Source organism: Pelodiscus sinensis, chromosome 1 (genome assembly GCF_052426305.1).
Source record: "Pelodiscus sinensis isolate ZL-2025 chromosome 1, ASM5242630v1, whole genome shotgun sequence".
In the NCBI taxonomy this organism is placed as follows: Eukaryota; Metazoa; Chordata; order Testudines; family Trionychidae; genus Pelodiscus; species Pelodiscus sinensis.
In genome coordinates, this window is record NC_143052.1 from 347596187 (window position 1) to 347621755 (window position 25569).

The 25569-nt window shown below is 52.5% G+C and overlaps 1 protein-coding gene across 9 annotated transcripts in view; it reads right to left on the minus strand.

The window, feature by feature from the left end:
- The window catches only part of ARAP1 (ArfGAP with RhoGAP domain, ankyrin repeat and PH domain 1), a 213665-nt gene that overhangs the window by 78231 nt on the left and 109865 nt on the right, over window positions 1–25569 (minus strand). For 7 of the 9 annotated variants that reach the window (XR_012900822.2, XR_016348579.1, XR_016348578.1 and 4 more), the window contains one exon: window positions 3062–3213. Coding sequence is in view for 2 of the 9 variants with exons in the window: in XM_089775809.1 (XP_089631935.1) it covers window positions 3062–3213 (152 nt within the window). In the remaining 7 variants the exon portion in view is untranslated. Of the gene's footprint in view, window positions 1–3061; window positions 3214–13849; window positions 13999–24328; window positions 24533–25569 lie in introns of those variants that run through there. The other 2 variants (XR_012900828.2, XR_012900825.2) reach the window with 2 other exon arrangements.

Sequence of the window (25569 nt, forward strand, 5' to 3'; positions counted from 1 at the left end):
AAAGCACTATGAGGTGAACGCTGATATGGAAATGGAACATTTCTGTTATTTTTATATGCACACAGAGAAATGGCCACCACTTCTTATGAGACAGGAGCTTGTTTGGATACCCAGTTACAGCTGCTGCCATCTCCCCATTCCTCAGCAACATGCACCATGCTGAGCCGCTGCTTCTACAGCTGCTAACTCCAGGTCAGGGCGCCTCCACACCAGGCAGCGTAGCCTCAGTCTGTCGGTCTGGGGCCAAAGGGAGCCATAGGCCCCGGGTGTGTCCAGAAGCCTCAATAACGAAGCCCCTTTGTATTCCCCACAGCTGAACCTGTCTCCGCTCTAGCGCCAGGGCCTTTCCAAAGCAGTCAGGACTACACTGGCTCTCGAGCAGCCGTGCGATGCAGGCCTGTGAGCGTGAGGACACTGTGCACGTCTATGGAGCTTAACTCATTCGCAGCGCGTTTAACTAATTAGACCTCATCCAGCTTAATGACCGAAGGCCTGACGTGGCAGTGAAGAGGAAGTTAAGTATCATGACCCCCTCCCCACCCCCCATTTCACACAGGAGAAAACCAAGGCCCAGAGAAGTCAAGAGAGTTGCCCCAGGTCATACAGCAACTCAGTGGCATGGCTGGAAATAGGCCCCAGGAGTCTAGTCCCATGCTCCAGTCACGAGCTGCGGTGTAGTGGGGATGCTATCTGTTCTGTGACCCGGGGTCCCCTGTGCTGTGATGGGAGATTCTCACTGACTCTCCCAAATGCGTATTATCCCAGACACCCAGGCTTAGCCTCCCAGGGAGAGACAAAGGGAGCAGGGCGGAGACCAGCACCTGGCTGGGGGGCAGAGCTGGAAAAGAGTGGGAGTTTCTGTCTGGTATCATGGAGGAAGCAGCCTAGGCAACGGGCTGGGATTTAGGTGCCCAGGCTCCCCCATCTCAAGGGGGGCTGAGGCATCCTAGGCCTGCCCTGTGACCAGATTACATCTGTGCTGTGCTGTATCCTGGAGAAGCAATAAACTCCCTCTATTCTACTGGCTGGTAGATTCTGTCTGTGCCACTACAGGGGTGCAGGAGGCAGGGGACCCCGATGCGCCTCCACACCAGCATTGTTGCCTCCTCTTGTCTTTGAGATTTAACCCTTTTGCTGCTGGTTCCCACACCAGCTTCCCCTCTCCTCAGGTTACCTGCAGGCCTGGCCCTAGTCAATACCTGCCTGGCAGGCATGCAAGGCAGCAGCAAAGCTGTCAACAACTCCTGGTGATTGGCCCCCAGGCCTGTCTCTCTCATCCAGCTTTGCTCAGGGTTGAAGATGAAAATTGCTTTGTTCAACCAGTCTACGGTGGCTGTGACGCTCTCCAGGGGTGGTCGTGATGCTCTTAGCACGATGCTCCTTGAAACTACCAGCTTCTGGCAGCCCAAGCCCTTCCTGCCCCTGCAGACTGTACCAGGCAGTGAACGGCTCACACCAACACCTGTGGCCTTGGGTCTTTCCCCCCGAGGGCTTAGCCCCTTCTTGCACACTTGCAGAACCCCCAGGCCAGCTGTTTCCCAAAATAGCACAAGCCAGCTTGTAAGCGTCAACCCGGGACCTGCACGTTGCTCCAAACCGCAGCCCTGAGCTAGATGCGTAGTGAAAACAAGAACACACAGAGACGCACGAACACACAGAGATGCAAGGGTTGGGGAGTACGGACAACAGAAACAAATGGCTTCCTGTCAAGCAAAATTGTAACTAACTTACTAGAGACTGAACTTAACTAGCAGGTCACCCTCCTGCCTAAAGAAGCTTCTCTCACCCTGAGTTTTCTCCAGCATTTTCAGTCACGCTTGGCTGAGACCCTTTCATGCAGCAAACTCGCTGGCGGTTTAAGGATGAAAGGGTGTCTTCTTTGTCCCCCAAATATACCACAGCAAATGTCAGATACACACTTCAAAATAGAGTTCACTCCCCATTTACTTTTTTTCTGTTATTTGCCCCTCTCTGACCCGTTGTGATCTACACAATATTTCATTTACACATAATCAGCCAGATAAAGACTTTTCTTCCTTGACAGAAAACCTGGTTTTCCACCTTTGCTGGTGACCTGTCCCCAAACACAGACCTTAAGAACATAATGTTCAGTGTAGACACCTAACTCATGGTGCTTCTCTGTGATACTGGTGACCAGGGTGACACCAGTTTTTATCTAAGGCCAAGTCTATACTAGACCTGGAGGGTTGGGTTAAGTTACACGACTCCAGCTATGCAAATTACATAATACATTAGGCCAAGCTTGGCACCAACTTCACATAGGGAAGTTGATGGGAGCAAATATTTCTGTCGGTTTCCCTTACTCCTCGCAACTGCGATGAGTACCAGCGACAACTGGGGGTGCCCTCAGTATTCAATTTAGCAGGTCTTTAATAGACCCGCTAAATCGAAGGCCAGAAGATCAATCTCAGGCACAGCAAGTGGAGACGTGGTTTGAGCCATCACAGCATTCACGGGTGAACTAGAATGTATACGCCAGGCCCAGGAAATTCCTGTTAACTCTCAATGGCCACCCTGTGCCCCACCCCAGGATCTTGGGACACAGCCCCTGAAGGGAGCTGTGGGGAGAAATGCTTATGCCTCAAACAGACATCAAAGTTGAATTCAATCACTGGACACTCTGGGATAATTTAGCATTCGCTCCTCAATAACAAAAACTTCCTTTCTTCTCATCCGCTCTCTTTTAAACCTATCCACTGAGATAAAATCCTCCATGTGGTTTTAGGCCGATTAAACCTTGGTGCTGCGCCAACAGATGTTAGGAGAGAATCGCCACACGGTGACTGAACAGGCCTGCTTCCGAACCATCACCCAGCTGCGTAAGAGCCAATGTCGAGTCCCAGGATTCCTGGCACCCAAAACCTGCTCTTGCAACCCATGAAAAATCCCCAAGTCGTTTCAGGAAAAACTGCTGCTGCAGTGAGCAGGATGGACAGATGGACAGACACTACGCCGTGCCCAAAGGCTGTCAAGGGAAGCCCAGGTCAGTGCTCTAAGGCAAAGCTTGAGAAGTGGCGGGTTAAGCCTGACACACACTCACCAAACTCCGGCTGGAACAGATCGACGGGTCTGAAAGGCAGTTCAGGGGGGCTCTGCTGTGGCTCTGGGTTCACATGGGGGAGGACAGCAGGCGGAGGGAGTGGGACGATAGACACGGGCTCAGGAGATCGGGATTCTTCCCTAGTAGGAAAGCTGCAGAGAAAAAGAAAGACCCCATGTTAATGCAGTCACAGTCCTATCCCAAACCCTGCTCCTTGCCTTCCCCTCATGGCTGCCTTTAAAACACAGGGCCAGACCCCCATCTCAGCAGACACTCGGCCTCACTCTGCTGCAGGGGAAGGAGCGACAGCGGATTTGCAGCGAGTTAATGGAGGTAAGAATCGGGGCCTTTGCACAGTGCAAGAGCCCAGCGATCAGGTGAGTGCACCAGACCGTATGACGGTGGCAGCACCATGAGGTCCTAGCACAGATTTCCAATGTGCCGCAAGGAAACAGGATATTTAAAAGCCGAACAGCAAACAGCTGCGATTGTCCCTGTCCCCACCACTAACCACCATCAAAAACCACCAGGGTCTCTAAGCCTGGGACATGTTTGCTGCTCTCCTCTGGACTCTCTAACTTGTCCACGTCTTTCCCAACCTGAGACGTATGAGGCTGTTACTTCCCATGTCCTTACCTACACCACGGATGTGGCTGGACCAGAAAGCCCTAGGAGCCCAGCAGCCAGAGCAGAGCCAGGACTCCAGCAGCCTGGGCTGGCCCTGGGTCATTAGAGTCCTAGCTGGCCCAGGGCAGCAGCCCCGGAGCAGCGGCAGCCCTACCAGCCCAGTGGCAGTGGCAGCATCACCAGCTCCAGCAGTTTCAGGGTGGCGGGAGCTGCAGTGGCCCTGGCAGCCACAGAGCTCTGGGGCAGGGGAGTCCCAGCAGCCACGGAGCCAGGAGCCTTGCATTGTGCTGCAGGCCAGGGGAGCCCTGCTGCAGGCAGAGGAGCCAAGTCGATCAACAGAGGGGTGGAATTGGCCTCCCCTGGTCTGGCAAACTCCCTCATTTGGGACCAGTCAGGTCCCGAGGGTGCCGGACCTGGGAGGTCCAACCAGTTCATCACATTGTTTGACTTACAGCACCTCTAAAAACAGGCCAGTTTTATTTAAGTGCCCACATATGGATTCAGGTGGCCGGTAGTAGGCCTGATTCTCCCCATGACTCAGTGTCCACATAAGAATATAGAAACAGCAAGTCTGGGTCAGAGCCATGTTCCATTCAGCCCCGTGTCCTGTCCTTTGACTGGCCAATGACAGGTGCTTCAAAGGGAATGCACAGAACAGGGCAACTTCAAGTGAACCGTCCTCTGTCATCCAGTTCCCGTTTCTGGCACTCAGAGACTTGGGAATACCCACACCACGACGTTTTCATCCAGGACCATCTTAGCCAATAGCTATTGATGGACCTGTCCTCCATTAACTTACTTAGTTCTTTTCTGAACCCAGTTATACTTTTAGCCTTCATAACATCCCCTGGCGAGGAGTTCCACAGGTTGGCTATGAGCTGTGTCAAGATATATTACCTTATGTTTGTTTTAAACCTGCTGCCACCTATTCATATCACCAGAGTTCTTGTGTTATTGCAAGAGGTACTTCCTTCTCCATCATCTGCAAAATCTGGGTAATGCCATTTATCCACCCCCTGTCAGGAGCATTAATTGACAAATCTTTGGAGATTCTCAGCTGCAAGCAACTACACGAGGGCATTGATTTATGACTAGCAGTGAGAAATTTGGGTTCTGCAGGGTTAATGAAAAATAATTAAGTGCAAAGACAGAGCCACCCATGGCCCGAACTGCAGAGGTGCTGAGCAAAGCTGGTGACATTAAGAACATAAGAATGGCCATACTGGGTCAGACCAATGGTCCATCTAACCCAGTATCCTGTCTGCCAACAGTGGCCAATACCAGATGCCCTAGAGGGAGGGAATACAACAGGTAATCATCACATGATCCCTCTCCTGTCACCCACTTCCAGACAAACAGAGGCTACGGACACCATTTCTACCTATCCTTGCTAATAGCCATTGATAGACCTAACCTCCATGAATCTATCTAGCTCTTTTTAAAACCCTGTTAAAGTCCTAGTCTTTACCACATCCTCTGGCAAGGAGTTCCACAGGTTGACTGTGCTCTGCGTGAAGAAAAATGTCCTTTTGTTTGTTTTAAACCTGCTGCCTATTAATTTCATTTGGTGACCCCTGGTTCTTACATTGTGGGAATAAGTAAATAACTTTTCCTTATTCACTTTCCCCACACTAGTCATGATTTTATAGACCTCTATCATATCCCCTCTTAGTCTCCTCTTTTCTAAGCTGAAAAGTCCCAGTCTTTTTAAGCTCTCTTCATATAGGACCAGTCCCAATCATTTTTGTTGCCCTTTTCTGAACCTTTTCCTAAGCCAATATATCTTTTTTGAGATGAGGTGACCACATCTGTCTGCAGTATTCGAGATGTTGGCGTACCATGGCTGTATACAGAGGCAATAAAATATTCTTTGTCTTATTCTCTATCCGTTTTTTAAATGATTCCTAACATTCTGTTTGCTTTTTTGCCTGCACACTGAGTGGATGTTTCCAGAGAACTATCCACAATGACTCCAAAATCTCTTTCTTGAGTAGATATTTGGGATGACAGCTGCTCAGCACCTCTGAAAAGCTGGCCAAGCACTCAGAAGAAGCCCCAGACAGATTCCTCCCAGCAACTTTCTCTTCTGCTACTCTGAAACTCTTGGGCACAAGAACTCAGCCACAGCTGTCTTCCCATTGCTACTTCTCAGTCATTTCCTGTCTTCCCCATCAGCACCACCAGACGGGCAACACAGAGGCTTTTTACAGTAAAGCTTTATTAAGGACAAAAAGAGGGAAGTTTCCTTTGGCACACAAAAGAGATAGAGAGAGATCTGCATTTGTTTCCCTCTGTTTTTTATGGAAAGCTTCCCAATCCAGAGAATGAGGGGGCTACGGGATATCTCCCAGGAGAAGCTCAAGTGCTTATAAACTCCTTTTCTGAATGTCTGGAAAGTGTCTAGCACCCCAGCACCGTGAGAACACACCGATAATGGGTTGCTTAAGGCGCTGGCTTGGGACTTAGAACATCCAGGTGCAGACCTCCCAGGACTGACACAGGTGTGCTGGATAACCTTGGCCAAGCAAGTTAGCCTGTGTGGCTCTCAGTGCCCCATTAGTCGTGTGGCGCTAATGACAGAGCAGCCCAATGGTATCTCTAAGTGCTACTCTAATATAAATATTAATTACCTCCCAACCTGTTGTTAGAATGTTCAGGTCTCAAAGTCAAGCACTTGGAAGTAATGAAACCCCAGCATTAAAGCTGTCGGTGCAACTTTATTTCAGCCCCCTCCTGCATTACGAGGTGGTCTTTATTTACATCATCACACGTTATTTTTTTCCACAGGATCGTCACCTCCTTCAGTGAATAAGCAGTTATTCAGCATTTCTTTTTATCCTTCTCATTTAATACACGGCCCAGGCTTCAGGCCAGGTCTACATTACGGGAGAAAGTTGACCTAAGATACACAACTCCAGCTACGAGTACCTTAGGTTGAATTTCCGTGGTATCCTCGCTGTGGGAAGTTGACAGGAGAAACTCTCCCACCAATTTTCCTTATTCCTCACAAGCTGGTGGCATACCCAAGTGGAAGGGGTGCCATCAGCAGTTGATTTAGCGAGTCCTTACTAGACCTGCTAAATCAAACCCTAGGAGATCAATCCCCTCAACGCCAATCTCCCGGTAAGTGGAGACAAACCCTCATTTACCACCCACCACCCAAACCCAGCATGGCCTTCAGAATTATTAATTTCCTGCTGGGAGTTTCTATGGTGCTCTCCTCCTAGTACATTCATGTATTCATCTTAATGCATGTGATATTGTTATATGTATTTTATAGATCAGGAGCTGCAGCACAGAAAGATTAAGGCTACAATTATCAACAGCGGCGACTCATTTGAGACATGTAGGCCCTGACTATTCAGACCACTCCTCAACAGAAACTGGTCCAATAAAAGATATTCTTTCACACACCTTAGCTCTCTTAGCATTTTTATGGCCCATTATATGCCCAGAGCACAGCTGCAGACGTCCTGCGTCACAGCTGTGAGTGCTCAGTACTTCTGCAAATCTGTTCCCAAGTGTTTTATGTTGGGTTGCCAGACAATGAGGAACACATAATTTGAGGCCAACTGTGAGCTCTGATGTTTATGTGATTTACCTCTGATGTTTATGTGATTTACCTAACATCAGGCATGAGCTCTGACAGAGGCGGGAAGAAAATCCAGTTCTCCGGGCAGCATTCGATTGCTTGACCACAAGTCTACCCATGCTCTTTCTGCAGCCCCTGCCTCATTCACTATACATCTTCAAAATTCTGCAACAACAGAGGCAGGGATCCTATGGACGCCAGCCTCCTTCACGACACAAGCCCAACTCAGCCCCAATGCAGATGCATCTTGTGCACACATGCTGGCTGTGTCTACACTGGGCCACTTATTCCGGAAAATCAGCCGCTTTTCCGGAATAAGCTGTGAGCTGTCTACACTGGCCCTTGAATTTCCGGAAAAGCAACGACGCTCTACTGTACAAAATCAGCCGCTATTCCGGAAAAACTATTCTGCTCTCGCTCGGGCATAAGTTCTTATTCTGGAACACTGTTCCGGAAAAGGGCCAGTGTAGACAGCCCAGTAGTCTTTTCCGGAAAAAAGCCCTGATCGCGAAAATGACGCTCGGGGCTCTTTTCCGGAAAAGCGCGTCTACATTGGCCACAGACGCTTTTCCGGAAAAGGGCTTTTCCGGAAAAGCAGCCTACCAATGTAGACGCTCCTTTTCCAGAAAAACTTAAAACGGAATATTATTCCGTTTTAAGCAGTTCCAGAAATTCATGCCAGTGTAGACGTAGCCGCTATGTCTACACTGTAGTTTTTTTGCAGAAGAGGATATGCAAATGGATGCTCATTTGCATATCTCTTCTGAAATTTTTTTTTTTTTTTTTTGGTGAAGAGGTTTTGCCACTAAAAAGCCTCATGTAGATGGGACCATTTGTCAGAAAAAAAACCCTTTTTCATGAGATCTCTTATTCCTCAAAAATCGAGGTTTACAGGATCTTGCCAAAAAGAGGTTTTTCCCAACAAAGCTCTGTCTACATGGGGCTTTTTAGCAGCAAAACCTCTTCCACAAAAAGAATCGGAAAAGGGTATGCAAATGAGCATGCCATTTGCATACCCCCTTCCTCAAAAAAACTGCAGAGTAGACAAAGCCAATGAGACTGGGTCCAAGGGAAAAGATAGGATGTGATTGTGTCATTAACAACTGAATCATAATGCATACACACAAGGGGAGTAAATTAATGTTACACGGGCACATCCTGGCATTTCCTAATTTTTGAGTGCTTGACTTTGCAACCTTAACTTTCTTTTAATGTTGTTTTTGGATGTAAGTTTCCTATTTAAAAAAAAAAAAAAGAAATTCCAGCACATGGAACCAGACTGATAACCTGGGTCACCTGCAGGGCTTGGGCAGCAGAAGCAATTAGAAGACTATTATCATCTGTGTGGACCACTCACTAGAAGTAGGACAAATCACACTCACTTCACAAGAGAGATGCATAGCTGAGACAGACCAGGCTGCATATGGGCACTGCTGAGGGCGTCAGCTCAGGGTGAATTGCTCGAAACCAGGGCTACTACAGCCCTCGACTAGAGAACTTTCCTAAACAGGCCACAAACCAGTCACACAGAGCACTCCAGCTGCCCATCTGGCCAGCAAGAAGTCTCACGAGCAAAACCCCTCAGACACAATCAGCCCTGGACCTTACACACAGGTGAGAGGTTATAAAACCTAATCTTACCAACTCCAAACAGATCCTCCTGGTCCCAAAGAACCAGACACAGTTCCCGATCAATTTACACTTTAGATCTTACCCACAAGAGCACACTGGGCCAATCCTTTAGCATTTAAAATCTAAAGGTTTATTAATAAAAGAAAGAAAAGGTTGAGAGTAAGGTTGTTAATGAGAATACATTACATACATCAATCACCAAGTTCTTGATGCAGGCTCTTAGCAGAGAAGTTACAAACCGCTAGCTTAGAAGTCTCTGGTGTACATCCTGTATTAGGATGGGTCAGCACATCCTTCCCAGCTCTCTGTCCCTAGCAAGGATGCATCTGGAATCAGTAGCAAGATTGAAGAAAAGATAGAGACGGCCTCATGGGATTTTTATATTCCTGGTGTCTCCCAAGCTGGAGCTGGTCACATCATCAAGTGACCTATCTGTGTTTCTGGCAGCAGTAGCAGGCTGCTATCCTCGGTGTCGACCAAGCATTAGATGGGGTCATGACACATCCTTTATAACGGTTTACCAGTCAGAACAGTGAGGGAGCAATTAGAGGGCTGAGTCCTCCTCCTGTCAGGCCAAGATCTAGAAGACAGCAGTCTCCTGAGAATCAGGCTTCTTGAAGGTGTCTCGACCCGGGCACCTCAGACCACTAATCACTTCAGACGGTTCTGTGGAGCTTGTGAACAGAGGTTCGGTGCTCCTGCTCCCCATTTCACACAAGCTGGACCCCGTAGATACCAAGTTTCAGCACTTGGGCTCTGTGGCATGGTGGCATTTCTGAGGCGCTGAAATAGCAGTGACGTGCCCAGACAGGCAGCAGGGCACAAAGGGAAGCAGGGATGCTAAGAAGGGCTATCCAGTACCCTTCAGTCAGGGCTATACACATGGGCCCTGGATCCAGACCCAGGCTATCACACAGGGCCTCTCTCTCATATTCACACTTGGCTCAGCACGTACGGCAGAGCCAACCGAGTTGCCATCACTAGCCCTGTTTGCTTGGTGCTGGGGGGAGTAGGGGACCCTGGGGGAACAATCAGACCAGCCCCAGTGACTACTCTCTTTCGCTGGGTTGGAGTGACCTCATTTCTGAGCAGCCGTTTCTATGGAAACAAGCCTGCCAACTCAGGTTGGCAAGGCGGCTGGTGCAGCGGGCAGAGCGGAGTCCCGTGAGCGCGCTGCAGTTTGGGACAAGCGTTGCAAAGAGCTCCTTGCCCCAACCAGGGCCGGTGTGATTATTCGTGGGGCCCAGTATCCTGTCTGCCGACAGTGGCCAATGCCAGGTGCCCCAGAGGGAGTGAACAAAACAGGCAAACAGAGGCTAGGAACACCATTCCTACCCATCCTGGCTATAAGTATTAATGGACCTAACCTCCATGAATTGATCTAGTTATTTTTGAACCCTGTTAAAGTCCTGGTCTGCACAACATCCTCTGGCAAGGAGTTCCACTGGTTGACTGTGTACTGCATGAAGAAAAACTTCCTTTTGAATGTTTAAAATACGCTACCTATTAAATGCCTAGTACACTAGCATGGCTTATAACAGAGCCATTGCCCCTTAGTCATCGTTAGCTGAGATGCCGCAAACTTATCTCGTTCATGCCATCTTTTATCAGACACGAACTCCTCCATTTCCGTCTCTCCTTGAGGGTGGCCGTTATTTCAACTACAGGGCCCTTTCTCTCTGTCACTCACACACACACACACACACACACACACAAGCAGCCAATGATCCATGCACTACCCCAAGCCCAGGAACAGTGAGGAACAAGATGTTCTTATGTACGCAACACTTTCCACTTGCTCCGTGGCCAGGGAGAAAGCATCCTTTCTATCTTGAGCCCACGGTTCAGTAAGTTCTGCCCTATGTGTACTAGTGGAACCAGACACGGTGACCTTGGGAGAGGTCTTGAACTCAGGCAAATGCCTGCAGCTTTTATTCGATTCCTGTCTCACTGGGTTTATATCACTGGGAGTGCTGTTTGAGTGACAGCCAAGTAAGGACATTCACAGCACATTTGTAATGCCCTCCTAGTAAACTCAAACCAACACTGTCATTGCCCTGTGAGTAGTGTGCTTCTCCTTTGGCAAACCCCGCGATTTCTTACCAGCACATACAGGGTAAGTTCTTGCTCACCCGGAACAGACTGTTCTTTACCAACTTGGCTTGTCAGAAATACCCAGTACATAGAAGGAACACTGGGCACTGCGTTTTGGAGGCACACGAAAATTTGGGATAGTGGGACAGGCTGGTTGTCAGTGTCACCGTGAACTTCTAGGTGCTAAGCACTTGCATAAAAAACTACCATAAAAACCTGGGCCCACTGAATCAATGCCAAAACTCTCACTGATTTCAGTGGAACCAGGATTCCGCCTCCAGCCACCTGGGCCAGATCCAACACACGTTGAGGTCCATGGACAGATTCCTGTTTGTTTCAAGAAGAGTAAGAGCAGAACAGATCACAGGGCTGGGAAGGAGTTATTACTCCAGGCAAACAATTGACCCTAATGAGTGATTGTTGCTTAATTACAAGACTGTGTGTGTATGGAACTCACAAAGCTTACCCCACACCCTCAACTTCAACACCACATCTTGAAGGAACTGGCTGGACTGGTATTTTTAGAGCACTCCTGCAAGTATCTGACAGCACTAGCTGGGAGGTTCGCTTCTGCAAGCTGTTTGCAGACACCTCTTGGTTTACAGGGGGCAGGCATTGTGGTTTATAGTTGATGAGTTTTTCATTTTCATTTGATAAGGTCTTCCTTAAAACACTAGATCTTAGAGTTTCACACAACACTGGGCAAAAGCACCAAGCCAAAGGCTACACACCCAGTTAAAATCCTTCCCGCAGGTCACAGAGGTGGAGCTGGCTAGTGCCAAGGAATTCAGTGGTGTTTTGCCAGGAGAGTAGAATCATAGGCTGTGTCTAGACTATATGCCTCTCTCGTCAGAGGCATGTAGATTAGACACATAGGCAAAGGCAAATGAAGCCGCGATTTAAATGATCGCGGCTTCATTTAAATTTACATGGCTGCTGCACTGAGCCGACAAACAGCTGATCAGCTGTTTGTCCGCTCAGCGCGCTAGTCTGGACGCTCCCCTGCCGACATCAAAGCCCTTTGTCAGCAGCCCCGTTATTCCTCGTGGGATGAGGTTTACCGGGGCTGGTGACAAAGGGCTTTGATGTCGGCATGGGAGCGTCCAGACTAGCGTGCTGAGCGGACAAACAGCTGATCAGCTGTTTGTCGGCTCAGCGCGGCAGCCATGTAAATTTAAATGAAGCCATGATCATTTAAATCGCGGCTTCATTTGCCTTTGCCAAAACAACAAATCTACATGGCTCCGTCGACGGAGCCATGTAGTTTAGACGTACCCATAGAGTCCTAGGCCTGGAAGAGACCTCAGGAGGTCATCGAGTCCAGGAACAGATATGACATTCTGGTCCTTTAATCCAGAAATCGGTAAACTGCAGAGACTATCATTTGTATTCAGCATTAAATGGCGTGTTTCCAAAAGGCCTGTCTTCTTCACTGTTGCAGCCACGCCAGGGATCACAGACCGACAATCAGCATTTAACTGTACTGCCACCCCAGCACTGCATTCCTAACTAGAAGCTAAGAGTCCGCAGGCAGCTGAGACGTTGTGTCTAGGCTTTGTGATCCTGTCCCTTAAGTACACTGCAGGCTGAGTAATTCCTCTGGCCCGGGCTGCTCTGAAGGCCATAGAGATCAAAGGGAGAAAAGCATCACAAGTCTGCTGTGAACTCTGCAGCCATCACCTGCAGCAAAGGCTGAGGGGGTAAGGCTGGGGGACTGTGTAACCGGTTAAGCATCAGGTTTAATACACCCATGCTCTGCGGAAGCCCAGCCAATGAGGCTGGGCAACTGACTCTTGCCCCGTGGGTGGGCCTTTCCGATGAGCACCTTTCCCAAAACTAGAGGATTGGCCCCAGCATCCTTGCACGACAAGCTATGGCCACATGTGCATACAAGCAGCATGGTCCTGAGCCTGTAGCCCTGAAGGCACAAGCCTTTTCCACCAGCCCCAGCAGAGTAACCCTGTCGGGTCATACATTCTAGGTGCTGATCGCCCCTGGGGCCAGCTGCCAGAAAGCAACAGCATCACAGGCAGCTAGTGTCTTGGGCACAACATCTCTTTTCCTGTCCCTGCTGCATTGTGGGCCAGCTGGCTGGCCGCTGCCCTCCTCCCTAGGGGCCTTCCCAGGTCCGAGATGAAAGGTGCTGCTCTGTGGGCCAGTTTCTTAGTGTGGCTTGGAGGCGAATCCAAACCTTCATCTGAACCTGTCCTGGTGGGTTCCCGCTGGCTGTTGCCTAGAACCACCAATGCCACATGGTCTCCTGGAGGAGAGGGACAATTTCCTCCCTCCGGCACGGAGTCTTCCTCCCGCCCCAGTGAGCAACTTCCTAGACGGACTGTTTCCCTCCTCCGACCCATAATACTCCTTCCAGGCTTGGGGCTGCATGGCCAGCCCAGCAGGTCAGCCAGCTGTGTCCTGCGTGGGCCCCCTCCGAGCAGATTCTGAGGATCCCGCCTTCACCTAATTACCAGCAGCATTAGCACCATTCCTTAACTCACCTCTCCCAAAAGCCTCCCTGAACCAACCACCTCCTAGGCACAGGCGCCGGACCCCAGCTGTGCACTCAATTCCACCGCTACCCTTCCGAGTGTGCGTACAGCCCCCTTTCAGCTATTGAAATGCAGCCGTCTTGTTGCTGAGTCCCCGCCCTGCGCGGCTGATGGGAGTAGCTGACCACAAGCACGAGATAAATTGTCTTTCCCGCGGGCTGCTCAACGGTGAACCCCAGGGGGAAGAAAGGGGTCAGAAATGGGAGGTGGGCGACTGCAAAACCACTGCCAAAGTCCAAGGGTCAGCCCAGTCGCGACGCTTTGGCGACAGTGGCTCCACTTCCTAAGGCTCACCTTGAAGTCGGGTTAGTTCTGCAGGAGGTGAAATATTGGTAAGGCCGCCGGCCTGCAGAGAGGAAGGCGTCGCTAAGGGGGCATGCAAGCGCACAGCCGGGCGCAGAGAGACACGCTTGCATACAGACAGCTGGGGAAAGGGGCAGACACTGCAAAAAGAGAAGCAGACAGACCAGGTTCCGCCTGTAACCACGGGCACGGAGAGTGACGAAGTAAGGACAAAACTCTGCTCTCTGCTGCTGCCAGCACGTCCCACCAGTAGACTCAATCTGCCCTCCAAACCCAGGCTTCCCCTACATCAGGAGAGTTACGGTGCCCCCCAGTCCTACTGCCCTGGGAAAGCTGGAGTATTTAGTGCAGCTTTGGCTAGGGATGTAAAAATGTGTTTACAAATGGAACCGTGTGGCCACTAAAAGCCCCAGCGGTTACACGCGCTGCAGGCCCTGTAAGCATCAAGCTTAAATCAGTTTTATACTGCAGAGCCCACAGGAGCAGGGGCAGGGCGGCTGGCCGCCCCATTTCCAGGGAGGATTTGCTGCAGGCTCGGCAGCTGGCTACCCGTGGAGGGGCTGGCTGGGCCCCCCACGGACAAGAGCTGCTCCTGCAGGCCCCGTGGGGCTGGAACACGCCCCTGTCCAGGGCAGGAGGGGAGCTGCTCCAGCCCCTAGGGGTTAAGGGTGAGACTTACTGATTAACCGTTTACAGCCCTAGTTTTAGCTGCTCTTTAACTGCAACGTAGCAGCAGGGAACGGGGAGGGGCCAGCACTGCGGGAGCGGGTCGCTCTCCGCCGGCCACCGGCATGCACTTTGGGGGGCATGCTTGGTGCAGTCTAGCAATGGGGGCTTCCACCGCTCCCCTCCGGGGGCCTTCTCCACAGTCAAGCACCCTGCAGCGCCACACAGGCGCCAGCGTCTTACTGCAACTCCCCATGGCGCATGCAGCCTTGCTCGGGGCGAGCGTCGGGACGCAGACCGTGCTGACTCACTGGGGCAAGGAGGCCACGTGGAGTGGGGCAAGGAGGCTAGCCGGAAGTCTGGCCAGGCCCCACAGTCAGGCCAAGGGGCCCCAGAGCCGCTCGCTCCTGCTCAAAGCAGCTTTGACTGACCCCATGAGCCACTCCCTAGCCCAGACGCTCCAGCGCAAAGCCCTGGGTCCACCCAACCATGTGCCACCCCCAGCACGCCCCTCCCCTGGCGCTGTACTGAGCAATCACCATAGGGCCGAGCTACTGCTCCAACTGGCCTTGCAGTTGCCAAGCTGGTACAGCAGTAGACCTAGACTGGGGTGGGCAATAATTTTTGCCTGGAGGCCACTTCAAAATTTTTTGAAGTAGCCCTGGGCCACCCCCAAAGGGGCGGGACCTAAATGGGAAGGGGTGGGGATACCCCAACCCCAGATCATGATTGGTTTGGGGATGGGGGAGCCCCTTTTCCCCCCCTTCCCGCTAGACATCCATGCCCTGGAAGAGGCTTGGCACGCTCCCCCAGGCCAATCAGGGCCTGGGGGCGGGGGAGCACGCGACGCCTCCTCCCCCTCTCTCCCCCACCCTGCGAGCAGCACACAGAGCTTCTAAGTGCCACGTGTCCTGGCAGGGCGGGAGGAGGCTTCGTGCGCTCCCCCGCCCCCAGGCCTTAATTGGGCTGGGGGGCGGGGGAGCAGCAGGGCCTCTGCGGGCCAGATCCACCCATTTGGCAGGCTGGATCTGGCCTGCAGAGGCTCTTTTGCCCGCCACATAGACAGTCTGCCATACTGCCCCCCACTCCACACAATCTAGGTACTCACCTAATTCTGTTATCGCAGCACCCGAGTGCTTCACAGTCACTTATCGCCGTGGGGCAGGGCAGTTATCCCAATACATACGCTCCAGGTGGGAAACTGAGGCACAGAGCGGCAACGTGAGCATGGACTCTGTGGCAGAGCAGGGGCTCCCACCCATTTCACAAAGCCTAAGCCAGCGCCCGAACCGCTGGCCAACTCCCCGCTCTAGGCGAGCCACAAAGGGGTCAGAGCCGCTCAGCACACAAGCCTGCTGCTGGCCAGCCAGCGCGCTGGGGATCGGGGGACGGCAGGAAAGGACGAAGAGAGAAAAGACTCGAGTGAGACCAGGGGGAGGAAACAGGAGGATGGAACAAGAGGAAAGGCCTGAAAGCATCGGCCTCTGCGCCCAAAGCCACGGGGAGCGATCCCCAAAGTCACAAGGGGGATCAGCGGCTCGGGTGGGTCTCATCCTGATATCGCTATTTATGTCTTATTTCACCAGCAGGGAGACACATGGCATCTCACGGGGGGAGAACGGCACACAATTTGTCAGCTTCCCCCCCCACAGCACCCCCAGAGCCAGCCCTACAGCACTCCCCTCCCCCATGGCACCCCCAAACTATGGCAACTCCCCTTCCTCACAGCACCCCCAGAGCCAGCCCTACAGCACTCCTCTCCCCCATGGCACCCCCAAACTATGGCAACTCCCCTCCCTCACAGCACCTCCAGAGCCAGCCCTACAGCACTCCCCTCCCCCATGGCACCCCTAAACTATGGCAACTCCCCTCCCCCACAGCACCCCCAGAGCCAGCTCCTCTGCATTTCCCCCACCCCCATCTGTCCTGGCTAGAGCCTGGGTCAGGACAACAGAAGGATGAGTCAGTGCTTACAAAGTTAGCCCAGGATCGATTCTCTACTCGGCCACACAGTCCCCGTGTGACCTTGGGCAAGTCACTTAGTCGATAAAGCCACATGGCCTTGTTGTGAGGATAAATGCACTAAAGACTGGGAGGGGCTCAGATGCCATCGGGATGGGGTTGCTCTAAGAAAAGGGTCTGCAACCTCTGGCTCTCGAGCCACATATGGCTCAGCATGGAACCAAATAGGGCTCTTTTGTCATTCCCAAAATGCAGGCAACCTTTTACATGCCAATGAAAAGTAATTCAAAATTTTAAAAACGCGTAATCACTCCTGTAGCATGAATGTGTTGCATGAACTTGAATTTGAACAGTTAACTCAAAACTTCAAAGAACTGTGCGAAAAGATACAGCAGCAAGGAGTCCCGTTAAATGAAGTCTGTGAGTACAATATTTCATTTATGCGGTTAGTAATCATCATGTCAATTATCACTTGTATTACTTTGTCTATTTTCAGTCACACAAATGGGCTTTCTTAGACGGTGCTTAGTTGACCACTTGTTCTGAATTTTGATACAGTTTGGCTCTTTGGTTTGAAAAGGCTGCCGTCCCCTGCTCTCAGACAGACAGACAGACACCTTGCTGAGTGCCTGCAGACTTTCTGACCCCCACTATGTACTTCTGAGACCGTCCAGCAGGGGAGCAGGCTTGTGACTGAGCTAAAGAGGTTCCCACTCTAGGGCCTGCCCTGATGGCTTGGAAGTGACATTGACCCAAACCCAGGGCAGAGACCCTAGGATGGCCTGCCTGCCCTGTGTCCATGTGGCTGAGTGCTGACATCACACAGCAATTACCAGAAGCAACTTAACAGCTCATCAAAAACGAGTTCCTGCTCAGAGACTGGGAAACAGCTTTCACAATGCATGCTCACCAAGGAAGATTAACTTTAATTCTGCCAGGCTGCCTTCCTTCCCCTCTGAGGGACAGCTTCTGCTCCCAGTCGCAGGGTGTGAATTCATGCACCACTGAGAGAAGGGGGGGGAGGTCACATCCTGGCTGTCGCCACAGGCGGGAACGGCCTGTGGGATTGGCACCAGGCCTTTCCCCTTTGCACAAAGCTCCCGCTGAAGCCACAAAGTGTGTAATCAACAGGAGCAGCACAACCAAAACCCCAAAGACACTTCGATGGAACCAGCCTTCTCTGTCAGGGGCCAGGTGACTCATTCGCACAATACCTCCAGCCATTTCTGGGGTCTGCCTCCGAGCCAGCCCACCTGCCCACACAACAGAAGAGCACGTCTGCAGGCTCCAAGAGCACAACCTGCCTCCATCAAGAGGCCCGCTCAGCCAGGGTTATATAGAATCCTCTCTCTCCCATGATGCCTTGCTGCAGCCCAGAAACTACATTTCCCAGCAACCCTGCTCCCCTGAGTTCCAGAGAGCTCAGCAGTCATGTCCTTCACCTTCAGCCCGGGCTCGAAAAGCAGACCTCAAACCCCAGCCTGCCTCCCCCTCACCATTCCCTCTCCCTCAGGGACCCCACTCTGGGTATGCTCGAAGAAGAACTCAGTGTGGGGTAGTAGTGGCAATGGAGGATTCCTACGCAAGCCCTGAAGGGCCAATATACTGCACCGCAGTGGCCAAAGACACTTAGGCTACGTCTACACTGGCACCCTTTTTCTGGAAAAGTGTCTGTGGCCAATCGTCATTTTGGCAGTCGGGGCTTTTTTCCGGAAAAGACTACTGTGCTGTCTACACTGGCCCTTTTCCGGAACAGTTTTCCGGAAAAAGGACTTTTGCCCAAACGGGAGCAGCATAGTTTTTCCGGAAAAGCAGCTGATTTCTTACAGTAGATTGTCAGTGCTTTTCCGGAAATTCAAGGGGCCAATATAGACAGCTCGCAGCTTATTCCGGAAAAGCGGCTGCTTTACTGGAATAAGTGGCCCAGTGTAGACACAGCCTTAGAGTTGCCAGATGGTTTCGACAAAAATACCGGACACACTTGACATGACATCACAATCGACATGACATCTTATTGAGAAAATACTGGACATTTCTATTTTCTCAATGTGTTTCCCGAACAGAAAGCTCAAATACTGGACTGTCCGGTTCAAAACAGGACACCTGGCAACCCTAAAGACACTCTGTAAGCAATCTAGTAGCCTCTGTCCCGCTCCCTCCTTGGTCCTCAGCAAAGGGTTACACTTTCCCTGGAGGTCACCCGACCCCATCTCCTCCAGGAGGAAGACGTTTCAAAAGGAGCCACCAAGGTGAGAGGGGAGCGGGTTTGCATCTTTCCCTCCTTTTTATGCTGGCTAAAGTTGTTCAAATACTGGTTTCTTTAGTCTTTTCCCTGCTTATTTGATACAAGAGACACTCGGGACTTGTCTATGCTGCATTTCCTCAAGGGAAAAACAAGCCCTTGGAAGGACAGGCCCAACTTTAAAATAAACACCTTACAGGCCTTCTCCAGACATCACAAAGGGTCACACTCACAAAAAAAGACACAATCCCAATTCCACCACTTTGCAAGTTGTCTTTAAAATGCTCTGCTACAGGCACAAGGAGAAATCAAGTGTTCTCTAACCTTACCTGCAGCCCTTCCACCAGGGAGCAGGTTACACCCACATGCCAGGATTTGCACTGGTGTCTAATGGGCAGCTATTTAAGAGGTTGGTTTTGACTTGCCTTTCCTCTGGATCTCTCAGGGACCCAGCTCACGCCTGGCTTCATACCACTGCTCTCAGGGGAGATGTCCGTGCAGGTGTGCCAGCTAGCAGCTCCCAAGTTTACTCACCCCAGGGCTAGAGTCAGGGTGTTATGGGCATCCATGGTTTATCACATCAAAGCCTGAGCAAAACTGAGCTACAGAGAATCCTGGGAAAGCGGAGATGAGAGCAGGAAGGCTGGTATTAAAAAGCCCTTGTGATTGTCCCCGCCAGGAGTTACTGAATGGCCGGGCAATCAGACACAGAAACAAGTCAGTGAGTCTCACTTCTGTTCCTAGTGGACACACTTCTCCATCCTATAAACTTGCACACATCAGCCATCTTTGAAAAACAGGAACTGACCCTCTCCCACTGCACCGAGATCAGCTGCCTCCTAGGGGCATAGGGTGGCTCTGCAGCAGCCCTGCCTCAGTTTCCCCTTCACTATAATCTCCACAAAGGTTTTTTTTTCCCCCTCTTAACCAATAATTCCCTCTTTATTTCTCACAAATCGTTCAGGATTAAGTCTCACCAGCTCAATTCATTCCTCCCTGCTCTTCATCAAGCCCCCTGGCCCTCCCTAGCAGACGTCTTTCTCGCTGGTATCTCAGTGCCCCCCTGCAGAAGCCTGCTTGCTCCCTGCAGCCCTCACTAGCCTCCCACAGATCTCTGCTGAAGCCTCTCCCTGCCCCTCCAGGGAACCTCTTTCACTGTCCAAGCCTCCCGCGTATCTAGGCCAGAGGCCCAAGGGAGTCATCTGCCCCATTTTCCCCACCTGGCAAGGTGGGATGGGGCCAAGACCCAGCTCCCCTTAAAGGGCCAGTCACCCTGTGACGACTCCCTGGAGATAGACCATATGGATCAGGGCTAACCATAGCCGTCGGTCTCCAATTGCAGGCAGGGAGGAAAAGGGGAAGAGGCAATGGCATTGCTGATCTTGGGCAGAGCCGACTGGGAACTAAAATCCGCCGGTATTTTTGCCAAACACATGGAGGGAGGCTGGGGAAAGAGGGTTCCCCTTGCTGAACCAGAGTACATCCAAGTGCGAGTCGGGGGCAGGGAGAGCAATACTCACTCCCCTGTTTGGATCCCCACTCCCTGCGTGCCTCGCCAACCATGCGCCATCTCCAAGTCAGTAGGCAGGGAGAGGTGGCTGCAGATAGGGATTCTGCACCCTGAACACCCAGGCAGCTGGTCCCAGACCCAGGACGGTAGCCCTGCTCCCCACAGCCCTCCTGAGAACACCAGATTTGGGAGCGGCCGCCGGGCTGGCAGAGATGTTCTGACAAGCTGGAAGGAAGTCGATGAAGAGCAATGACCAGGATCAGGAGGCCGGTGGGAGGGATTTTTGACAGAAGAGTGAAAGAGCGAAATCTGGCAAATTCAGGCTGTGGAGGTGAGTCCGTGTGATGTCTGGGGTGAGGGAGCCATGCAGGGGTGCAAGCAAGCTGCAGCCCTTCAGAGAGTCTCGCTGTGACAGTGAGAGCTGTTCTGGGGCAGAATCTCTTTCCCAGGGAAGGCAGCCCGAGACTTAGGACCCGTTTAGACTGGGCACGGTGCCACAGGAAGCAGGTCTGTGTTGAGCCCACACAGGCACACTGGGAGACCAAATGGGGCTTCTCCACCTTTACTGTCTCGTGCCACAGAGCAATTTATGTCCACAGCCCCTCAAATTATAACAGGGTCACCCCTCAGAACCAAAGCAAGTTGGGGCGTAGACTAAAACTAACACCCCCTCGCTCTTCTTCAACCAGAGAGCTCCGAGCGCTTCCCAAAAGGAGGCAGTTAGTCCCATTCCCAGATGGAAAAACTGAGGCACAGAGCAAGGCACACAGCTAAGAACAGGTCTCCGGTCTCCAGAGTCCCAGGCCAGTATGTTAACCATTAGGCAACACTATGAGCTCCAAGAAGTGATTCCCCAGGGCCCATCACAAAACTGTCTGTACAACAGTCGCCCTAGGGACGTGGGCAGGGGTAGTCCGAGATCACGGTCTCGCTGTGCGAGGCACCACACCGTTCTGTAACAAGGAGACGGTCCCTGACCTGAAGAGGTCACCACTTGAGTCACACCAGATCCACCACTGTTAATTCTCCAGCGCTTTCTTCGATCCGGATTTAACTGTCCTGAAGCCAGGGGACCCCTGCCCCTTTCGTACCCTCCCATCTAGGACACTTCCCTAACACCCAGCCTCAGTTTCCCTCTGCCCTAGCTTCCGTGGGGCCAAGCCTCCTCCTGCATTTTAATCCCTGCTTACACTGCGAGGCAGGGCTGTAACCTCACGTCACGCTGGATTGGTCCCGCGTCGCACAGTTCCCAGCTCTCCTTTCCTCCTGGCATCTCCAGAGCAAAGGGCAGAAATGCCACCGGGGCAAAGCAAGCGGGCGGGTTTCAAACCCCAGTGCAGGGCTGGTGCAAGCGGCACGTGCAGGGTCAGACTGGGCCTTGGTGGGGGATGTTGACTTGACTGCACTCCCCGTGTGAATGTTGTGTCACAGGAAGGAGGCCGACTGTCTGCCCAGGAAGCTGCAGTTCTCTCTCCGCAGAGGAAGTACCGGGTGGGCAGAAGCTGGCAACCTGTCCCCGCTTCCCGTCCCAGTGACCTTGACCCAGAGGGACAGTTGTAGGGCGAGCGGTGAATCAGAAGTCCAGGACACAGGCAGCCCTTCACCTCTCTGCCGAGCCTGCCCCCCAGGATGGTAGATCCTGACACCGAGTGAGGGATTTCACGCCAGATTCGTCCCCCTGGTGCCCGAGGTGACATGCACATCCCGGGGTTCGTACTATAGGGCTAAAAATGGCAGGGGAGAGGTCTGGGCTCAGAGACTCGACGGGGTCCCATTGACTCTGGCTCGGAGACTCAGGCTACGGTTACACTGCTGGTTTTTTGCGGAAGAGGATATGCAAATTGCGCTCGCATTTGCATATCGTTTTCCAGGTTTTTTTGCGGAAGAGGTTTTGCCGATAAAAAGCCCCGTGTAGACGGGGCCATTTGTCGGAAAAAAACCCTCTTTCGCAAGATCCTGTAAACCTCGATTTTGGAGGAATAAGGGATCTTGTGACAGAGGGGGTTTTCTGACAAATGGCTCAGTCTACACGGGGCTTTTTATTGGCAAAACCTCTTCCGCAAAAAGAACCGGAAGACGATATGCAAATGCAAGCGTGATTTGCATATCCTCTTCCGCAAAAAAATGGCAGTGTAGCCGTAGCCTCAGAGCCCCGGGATTTTTACTGCAGCCCAGACATGTCCTAAGAACTGACCAAAGATCCATCGTTGTCTTTCACCCGTGTAAATGCACGGCCCTCAGATAGCCAGGGGGTCAGCACCAACCAGAACCTGACAGTCACTTCCAGGGGATTCAGCCCCTCCGACCCACACACTGCTAATGCCTCTGGATACTTTTGAAAGCATCTGTCTTTAATTTCAGCCTTAATCTTTATCACCCAATCCCTGGGCTCTCCTCTCGCCTGGAGCACAGGGATAGAAATGTAGCCATGTTAGTCTGGGGTAGCTGAAGCAAAATGCAGGACAATGTAGCACTTTAAAGACTAACAAGATGGTTTATTAGATGATGAGCTTTCGTGGGCCAGACCCACTTCCTCAGATCAAAACCCCATTGTACGGGGCCACACGGCACAAGGGTGGGTGACAGAATTGGCCCTGTGTTCTCCATCCTTACACCAGCGAAGTAGGAGCCAGGGCTGGGTCAGAACTGAGCAAACACTGAGCTGCCCAAGATCCGGACCCCCCTCCCCTTAGCCCAATCTCCCTTCCATGCGTTTGTTTTGTCGAGCGGGAAAGCACTCACCCGAGAGACGCGCTGGAAAGATGTCGGTACCTGGCTACAGCACAGCAGGGACTGCAGCGCATCCGCTATAGCTTGCAGCACAATGGTGTCCTGGGAACAGGCCACATGGACTTCCTCTCAAGGGACCACACAGCAGAGACACAAGCATTTGCAACCAACAGTGCAGGCCTCGTGGGTGCGGTGAGAGTCTGAGATGTGACGGTGCGGACGGTCCCTCATGCCCCACACCTGTCCTCGAGAGCCCTCCCCGACTCGCGTCTGCCGGCTACACTGGCAGGGCTGAGCAGCGGGTCCCATTCGCTCTGCAGAGCCAGCAGAGACACGGGACAGCCGAAGGGATTCTACTCCCCCCGGAAGGGCTGCAGTGAAATCCCAACCGTGGGCTCCCTGCTCCTGGGGGCTGGGGGGAGCAGGGCTGGCTGGGGGGGAACTGGCCGGTGGGGTGCGGGGCTGGCCTGGGCACATGCAGATCCCGGGGTGCTGCCCGTTGCGCGCACGGTGCCGGCGGGGCGCACAGGTGAATCCAGCCCTGGGGATTCCATCCCACCTCCCCCCTACTGCGTAGCTGCGTACTGCCTGGCTGGTAGATACGCGCACACAGTATGAGTGTGCCTACCAGCCAGACAGTACACAACTACCTACTGATACTCCTGACAATAATAAAACTGACTTAATGAGAAAATACCAGACATTTCTATGTCCGGTATTTTCTCCATTTGTTTTCCAGACAGAAAGCTCCAATACCAGACTGTCTGGTTCAAAACTGGACACCTGGCAGCCCTACGTGTGAGAGCTATTACCCACCTTGACGCGCCGCGCCCGGGAGGAAGGAATTCTGCAGTGCTGAAGAGCTCAGAAATACCTCTTCTCCCGTGTCAACAGAGTGAATTTCTAGGGACTACACTAGAAGAGACCGTCGCCCTCAGCTGCTCTGGTGCACAGCCTCGCTTAATCCCCAGGAACATTTACAAGCCTGGACGCAAGATCCACTGGCCCATCCTAACAAAGGTGGGGAAAAACCCAGCAGGCAGCCAGCTCACCAGACCAGTAGGGGGCAGTTTTAAAGGTGAAGCTGCAAGCAACCCCCTTCCTCCCCACACACACACAGACCAGAGAGAGCACAGCGATGCCTCCCACAGAGGTGGGGGTTGGAACAGAGAAGGAAAGCGGATCAAGGGACGCAGCTGCTGGCTGCCTTCCCACCTTCAGTTTCACTGTCGAATGCACATTTACCCTGCTGGATGCAAACACAGCCCCTGCCCTTGCAGCATGGGGTGGGCACACAGCCACTCAGCACAGCGCTCTGGTCCAGGCTCTGTGTTTGGCCCTTGGTTTTCCCCTTGCCTACCAGTGTTTCCGAAGCCACGTCCTGAGTGCAAGGCCCTGTGCCTCTGCCCAACGCCACTGGCACGTCACCCGCCAGCTCTGCAGCGGAGGTCGTTGGTAACCGGACACAGCAAATTCCTGGAGAACAGACCCTTGTTCTGTTCCCCTCGTGGCCACTAGATGAAACCACGGAGAAGGCTGCAGAACAGCACAAGCCACCAAGGGCAGACCAAGCCGAAGACAGGAAAGCAGAGAGGCGGGGCAGCAGAGAGAGCACCCGTGCAGTCAGGGCCCAGACATCGCTTGGCTGGCTCTGCCCTTCACAACAGGGCTCCCCTTGTTCTCTCCCATCTGCCTCCAGGCTGAGAGCAAGAATCTTGTTAACCCTTTCCTGGTAGCCCCAGGACTCCCTCCGGGCCAGGAGAGACGACACTGGTGTGAGCAGACCAACCGGGCAGCTGGGAAGAACCTGGAAACGCTGCAGCTGTTTGCAAAGCAGCCAAAGGTCAGTGGCAAAGGAAGCCCAGAGCAATGTGATGGGGAGGGCTGCCTGTCTGCCTCCTTGCCAAGGTTCTCTCTGGCCTGTCACGGAGCCACACAGCAGCTCAGAACCAGGCCCCGTGACTCTGGGTAGCGAGAGCCATGGAAACCGGTCACTTGTGGAGTATCCTCAGTGATGGGATCCTCCGAAGACAGCCAATTCCTTTGCAGGACGGCACGTCATTCCCGGAACAGCCCTGCCTCACTTTTCCACTGTTCCTGAGCAAGGACACCGCAGGGTCTGGTACATGGCCACAACCTCAACGAGCAACAGAGCGGCCTACACGCAATCCGTAATCTATCGCTCCCCCAGGAGGCAGCAATCCCAGACCACAGCGGCACAGACCGGCTAGCCATCTCTCCCACTCCCGGCTCTGAGAGCGGCCCGCTGCGTCCCAGTGATGATGATGTGGGCGTCAAATTCTAACCCGTGCCGGGTAGTAGAATGCAGCACCCCCGCCGAAAGCAACACTGGGTTCAAAATGGAGTGAGATCCATTCACAGAGGGCAAGTCCACCACTAGCCATTAGCTAAAATGGGCAGGGATACAACCCCGGGTTCTTCTGGTCTCTAAACCTCTGGCTGCCAGAAGATGGGACTGGACAAGCGAGGACGGATCACTCAGTAGTCGTCCAGTTCTGCTCACTCTCTCTGAAGCACCTGGCACCAGCCACCGTCGCTGACAGGACACCGGGCTAGAGGGCCTATTAGCCTGGCCCAAGT